This window comes from Mus pahari, chromosome 9 (genome assembly GCF_900095145.1).
Source record: "Mus pahari chromosome 9, PAHARI_EIJ_v1.1, whole genome shotgun sequence".
NCBI classification, from domain to species: domain Eukaryota; kingdom Metazoa; phylum Chordata; class Mammalia; order Rodentia; family Muridae; genus Mus; species Mus pahari.
Window position 1 is genome coordinate 7,494,389 of NC_034598.1, and position 7,177 is coordinate 7,501,565.

Sequence of the window (7,177 nt, forward strand, 5' to 3'; positions counted from 1 at the left end):
GCAGAGCTCAGCGATGGAGCCCTGGGGACAGTCTCCATCACCAAGAAAAATTAACCCAAATGATTGTACAGCCGTCTAGAAGGCCAGACTTGGGCAGAAGTCTTTTATGTTATGAATCCTTCTGAATCTTTCATGTGGACTCTTCAACAGCTTGAAATGAGTGTAAATGTAAATTGTGTTGTTTCATACAGAAAACTCCAATGAGAAAATTAGGCAGCAAAAACGTAACTTGGCTGGACCAAGCTGTGTCTAGCCATATGAGAAGCGCTCCTATCGTCCACGGTCTGCCAGGGTAACTCACTTCCCATGACACCATGTGGCCTCTCTGAGTTGCTGTTAAATACATGGTCTTGTTACAGACAGCGCCTTGTTCTGTTTGGGCCACTGTGACGGTGTAGCATAGCCAAGGTGACTTCTAACCAAGAGCCCTTTATTTCTTGGGCTCTAGGAGCTGCAACACCTAAGGTGAACGCATCAACACTCACCATCTAGCAAAGGCCCATTGAATTCTAAGGCGGGGCCGCCTTGCTTTGCCCTGCATGAGGTAGAGGCTCACAAGCACTCCTTTGGTCACTTTTAATATGTCACTGTCACTAGCCCCAGGGATAGGGATTCTGCCCTTAGACTTAAGGATGTCCCAAAGATCCCATCCCCCTGATGCCACCACTTTGGGGGTGACTGGAACATTCTGGTCTGGACGCAGCAGACATGCAAGCCATACACTTGTTATTTCCACAGAGCCAACCATCGGCTCAGGAACAGTAATCCTGGGTGAAGAAGCTGTCTCACACGCTTTGTACCTCCAGCTCAGCATGTGTGCAGTGGCTGTACCATCTATCAGTGCCATTTGGGTTTGAGTTTAACCTACTAGTTTCTCTGTGTACTTTGTTAATGATAAGCAAACAACACACTACCCGATGGCAGTAATATACAAACACGCAGTAGAAACAGACGAAACTTGAATGCTGTCATTTAGCCATAAACCTTAGAGAAGCTAAAAGTAGAAAGGAGTCAGAAAATCCTTGTGAGTCAAGGCTGCTTTTGTCACTGCTGCCTCCCGAATGGCAGCAGATAAGGATTACCTCACTGCGTCCGTATCGAACTGCAGGTTAGGCTTGTCGATCAGCCCTAAGGAATACAGCTGGTAAGCCAGGGCACACTTGCCCACCATGAACTGCGCCGTGTTGGTGCGGTCCAAACAGTCCACGCAGTTGGTTCGAAGGATGCCGGTCTACAAAGAGCACAAAGAGTTTTTCAGGTCACAGTTCAGACACTGGACTACTTCCAAGCACAGGGAAATTCTTCCCTTGAAGTACAGAGGAAACGCTGTGGGCGCTAATCCTGAACAAGTATTAACTTTTAGTATAGTTCAGAGTTTAAAGAACAAGTAATAAAGAACAATTTGCTAATCATATTAGGTTATATTTACTGTTCACTTAATGTTGCTCTGACAGCATCATTAAACCCAATCTATATATTTGAATTTTCTTTGAAGGCTCAACAAGATAAAGCAAACATCTACTATTTTCCATATTTACTAATTAGTCAGATATGGATTTTTATCTGAAATTGCTCCTTCATCATACAAACCAACCATTTAGTGGTTAAAGCTGTGTGTAGATGTGTATTTGTGGGGTGTGTTTTGTGTGTGTGTGTGTGTGTGTGTGTGTATGTATGTATGTATGTATGTATGTATATGAGTGTGTAGTGTGTATGTGTGTGTGTGTGTGTGTGAGTGCCTGTATGTGCTAGTGCCCACAAAGGTCACAGATGGCATCAGTTTCCTGGAAGCAGAGTCACCCTGCAGAAGGGTGGTATGGGATGAGTGCTGAGAACCAAGCTTGTGTCCTTTGAAAGAGCAGAAAGCCACAAGTCATGTCATGCTTAAAGCATAGCTAACAAGTGTAATGCACGCCAGCTTGTTTTATAAAACCAATCTAACCTATTAGTTCCATATTCTTGTTGTTAATTTCCAGTAATAAAAATTTATATGTAGAAAAATGTATAGGCTGTATAGTATCAGCTATATAAATTATTAAATCTCATATGTATATAAGATTTAAACACTAGCAAGAAGGCTTTTAAAAAATCTTTCCAAGTTATCAATAATTTTACATCAAATACCTCTTCATATTTGCTAATAGAAAACATTACAAAAAGTGAATTGGGTATGTATGGCAGCAGACATCTGCGATCCCAGCACCTGGTAAGCAAAAGCAGGTAGGTTCTCTGTGAGCTCTAGGAAAGCCTGATCTACAGAGTGAGTATCTGGCTAGCCTGGGCTGCAGAGTGAGACCCTGTCTTAAACAAAACAAAACAAAACAAAAGCCAAGTCCTAAACCCCCCAAACATTACCGCCATGGACACAGATTATGAATATAACATTGCTCATACCTGGAGCCGGCCAGTGGGGATCACATGACCTCCTAGTTCATTCCACCTGTGCGCAAAAACAGATGCTTTACATTCCACTATCGTCCAGCCCTGGGCTCCCCGAGTACTTGCACTAAGACTAAGCCACACCCCAATCCTGTTTTCTATTTTCAAAAGGGGCGGGGATTACATAATATATATCTGTAGATTCTAAGAGCTACAGCAACAGAAGGGAAGATGACATTAGATACTTCTGCTCTCTTGCTCTGGTAGGTGCGAATAACTGAGGCAGGCAGTCACCACACTGAAGGAAAGCTTGGGATGGAGGCATCATAAGGTGCCCATGTCCCTCCTGGGCACCCTCTCTGTGTTCTACCAGACTGCCTTGGCTTCCCTTCAAGCCCATGGTTTGTCTCTGTAACCATGCACAACTGCAGGCGCCTCCCTAGGAAAGCCTTCCACAGCTTTGTCTTCTCCATGTACCTTAAGATTCCCTGAAATGCAAACCTTGCAGACGATAGCAGAAGGCTTATTGCAAACGTAGACACTATGTTTGATTCGGGATTCCCCATTCCACCACCATAGGTAACTATGTTGAGAATCAAATGCTGGAAGTACATGGTATTGGTTCCTTTACATATAAATAAGGAATGCATCCTTTTCAGGAGCCACCAGCAAACAAGCTGTGAGCAATCACTATGGCAGGCTGCCAGACTCTACTTCCATGAAAGCATCCACTGTCAGTCAGAAAGACTTCCCTGGTCTACTAAATAGTAAACAATGAATTCACTACAGACAAGTTTACTTTATGCACATTTTATGTCATGTTTCTTCTACACAGAGGATGATATGACTCTCGTGCCATCTGAAGGTACATAACCACTGCAGGAGTTTCCAAGCACACTGGGAATGTTCCAAACACTGTCCATCCATTCATTCATCCATCCATCCATCCATCCATCCTCTAGTTAGCACAGACTTCTTGTACTCATGATATTTTATTTTTGAGTGTGTGCATGTGCACACCTGTGTATGTGTGCATGCAGCCATGTGCACACTCACGAGCTGCAAGCATGTGGAAGTGACTCTCTGCTTCCGAGTGCTGGAGTTATAGGCACACACAGCCATGCTTAGGTTCTCACATGGGTACTGGCCATTCACAAGCAGGACCTATGCTTGCAAGGGCAAGGCTGTAAGTCCTCTCCTTAACCCCTACAGTATTTGCACATAAACAAATACCTTGACTTACGTTTTCTTTGTGTATGTGATAATAGTGTGCTGAGTGGGGCATTTGTGTTCCTCATGGTACCCAATACGAAGGTCAAAGGGCAACATTCGGGAGTCATTTCCTAATATATGGGGACCAGGATGCAGGCTAGGTGGAAGAAGCCTTTAACTGCTGAGCCATTGTGCCCCGGGCATCTGCCTCCCTCTGCTCCCGCCCCCACCTCCAAGCTGGGATGGCAAACACATGCCACCCTGGCTTGGTGGTATGGCTCTAGGGGCTGAACTCGGGTGATCACGCTTGTATAGCAAATGTTCCACGCCCCCATCTCTCACGTAAGATTTTAAAGTATCATACACACTTTTCATCTGGCCGTAAAATGCTGCAGTAAGAATCAGGGCGGTTTACAAAGAATCCTGTCTTCTTTACCACGCTTTCCGCAATCACGTTGAGCCGATCGAGAACGTTACACAGCTTACTGAGGGGAAAGCACGAGAGTGAGAACTTAGGTGTTAATAAATATTTACTTTTCCATGTAAAGCAAACAACGTCAACAGTTACAACGTTCGGGGACTTAGTTGTTTTAATCTTGTGGTTTATGAAACAGAACATGGAAAAATTAAGCTGGAAATATAATATGTGCTCAATAACTAACAAGCCAATAACATATCAAACACTGGCCTATTCCTCACTCTTGGCAGCCAGCGTTCCTGTGAGCCTCCCCTCCTCGGTAGCTGTCAGTCAAATCCCTACATAACCAGGCAATGACTATACACAGTGCAGCAGCAGGGGAAGAAAAATGGGAACATACGCTAATATGACGGCTTCAAACTATTTAACTAACATGCTCCAAGAAGTGGGTGCATGTGTGCATGCCTGCAACACTAACTCTATAAAAAGATTCAGCGGGGGGTGGGGGGAGGAACCACAATACATACAAAACAATACGGAGATGAAGAGGTCAGTTCAGGACCTATGGAAAATTCCACCAGACCCCTCCCCTCCTGGAAGAGAGAGGTCATGAAGCACTTAGGCACCCCTCCCCTCCGGAAGGGAGAGCCTAATTACATGCCTCAGACCACTGGGGGGGGGGGGGAACTGACCATCGGCCACCTGTGGGTGGGGGAGGCGCAGAGCACGTAGCCACATTTTGCACAGCAGACTGACCATTAACCATCTACAGATAAGGGAAGTCCTTGCCACTTCATTCCCTAAAGACCAATCAACTTAAAAGTCGCACTGTTCTGCCAATCACATCGTGCCTAGTGGCTGCTGCTCTGAAAACTGTTTTAAAAGTTGCTGTGTGGGGCTGTTATCTCTCTCCTTCCTGTACAGGGTGATCCCAGGATGCTGGAACAATAAAATCCCTCTTGCTTTTGCATCGGTCCCCAACTCCACACTGTTCACTCAGGGGGTCTCCGGGAAGTTAAGTCGCCAGAGTCTTACAGTGACAGTAAATATCGCTGGAGCTTCTACGATGCATGGCACACTCAGAAGGCCGTGCAAGGCTCCGTGGGAAAGGCTCCTAGAAGAGGTTGGTTTTGAACCAAATCTTGGATGTTAGGAGAGGAAGCATGGACAGGGCAGCCGTGGAGGTGGGTGGCAGGCAGCAGGACCACCCTGGGGGTACTAGTCGTAGGCAATAAAGACCAGGCTTTCTCAAACAGATCAGCCCTGAGTAAGTTTAAGTTACAGCTTCCAGAACCAGGCAGCTGATGGGGCTGGACGCACACAGTGAGGAGCTCGGAATTCCCACCAATAGAGTCACTGCTCAGTCACCAGGAGAGAAGTGACCCGAGAGCAAAGGAGAAACACAAAATGGCGGCACTGGTGCCCATCAGGAACAGAAGGGAGGAGGTGACAGGCCGTGCAGGGGCACCCTGACACCTGATGGAGGCACAACATCCTCACCCAAGTCTCACCAAGGACACCGAAGGAGCTGTGTCCCCGGGGAGCTCAGCTAGGCTCTGCTCTCACTCACCTCTTGGTGTACTTGGCCATGTCCCAGGGGATGTAGACAATGGTGTGCTCCGGCGGCAGGAACTGGTTCAGGTAAGTGACTGCAGCCACCAGCTCTTCACTCAGAATCCTTTCATGCTTTCTCTTCTCCCTCTCCTTTATTAAAAACATTTGAAATACTTTTTATATTTCAGGTCCTAAATGTGGGGCTAGAGAGTTGGCTCCGTAGTTAAGAGCACATATTACTTTTGTAGAGGACGCAGGTTCAATTCCTAGCACCCACAGGATGGTTCATAACCATGCATAACTCCAGTTCCAGGGGAGTCTGATGCCCTCTTCTGACCTCTTTAGGAACTACATAGACACAGTGCACAGACACACATGCAGGTAAAACACACATAAAATCAATAAATCTATTCTTAAAAATGGTAAGTGTTACTAAAATGAAAACAATATAAATTCACATTAAGACATCTTCACTGACTGAGGGCAGCAGCTCTGAAGAGCCACGGAGGTTGGATTTCTCTCTGTTGATCTGTCAGCATCTCCAGTATGCTCCATACAGCCTGGCCCACACATCCACAGCCTACTCTGGTAGCAAGGCTCATTTTCCAGGACCAGAAGAGGACCCACCACTGCAACCAGACGGTTGCTGGGCACAGAGAGAAATCAGCATGGGCAGGGCAGGAAACCCCTACACAGAGGACTACAGTGCTTTTTCAAATCCGACCCACAAAGCAACCATGAAGTAGCAGGACAGGCGCTTCTCCCACTTCACAGAGGTAAAAGGACCTGTGGCTAGAAGGCACTCATGGACCAGAGCTCTGCCCTGTCTCCCTGCCAGCCACACCTCCTAGGTTACCACACAGCCTCTCACTAATGAAGACTATGCTACTGTGCAGCTCCAAGCTACTGCCCAGGACCCTTCAGCAAGGCTAACACACTTCCTTGTGCTAACAGCAGTATATCCCCCACATTTGTAATGTGGGGTTTAAATGCAACCAAGTATTAGAAGTTCATAGCAGAGTCTTCAGAAAAATTAGCTATTACTGTTACCTTCATTGGGCCTTTACTTAAAACAAAGAAAAACTGTAGCAGAGACTTAAGTGACATATAGCACTACTTCTGGTATCAAAGTACTCCTGTGCTGGGGCTGGAGAGATGGCTCAGCGGTTAAGAGCACTGGCTGCTCTTCCGGAGGTCCTGAGTTCAAATCCCAGCAACTACATGGTGGCTCACAACCATCTGTAATGAGATCGGATGCCCTCTTCTGATGTGTCTGAAGACAGCTACAATGTGCTTAGAAAGTAATAAATAAATACATCTTTAAAAGAAAAGAAAGTACTCCTGTGCTGTTTCCAATCATGGTGACTGCTTTCCATGTCACCAACTGGAAAATAACCATTGTGGAAACAAACACGGGTATTTTTTTTTTTTTTTTGCACAGCTGAATAAAACAAATAGAGAAATTATATAAGATATAAGAACAGAGAATTAAGAATCATCCTGTGCTCATCCGGTGCCTTTCCCGTCCAAGGAGGGGTGTCTGCCTGTGAGCAGTCTCGGGGCCTGAACCGGTGCACTGCCAGAGAGAGGGTGGCCTGCAGAAGTGACATAGCT

The 7,177-nt window shown here is 46.0% G+C and overlaps 1 protein-coding gene across 2 annotated transcripts in view; it reads right to left on the bottom strand.

The window, feature by feature from the left end:
• The window catches only part of Fig4 (FIG4 phosphoinositide 5-phosphatase), a 112,647-nt gene that overhangs the window by 64,056 nt on the left and 41,414 nt on the right, over positions 1 to 7,177 (bottom strand). For both annotated transcript variants that reach the window (XM_029542548.1, XM_021204720.1), the window contains 4 exons: positions 5,580 to 5,713; positions 3,960 to 4,076; positions 2,395 to 2,440; positions 1,083 to 1,231 (listed from right to left, as the gene is read on the bottom strand). In XM_029542548.1, coding sequence (XP_029398408.1) covers positions 1,083 to 1,231; positions 2,395 to 2,440; positions 3,960 to 4,076; positions 5,580 to 5,713 — 446 coding nt within the window. The remainder of the gene's footprint in view (positions 1 to 1,082; positions 1,232 to 2,394; positions 2,441 to 3,959; positions 4,077 to 5,579; positions 5,714 to 7,177) is intronic.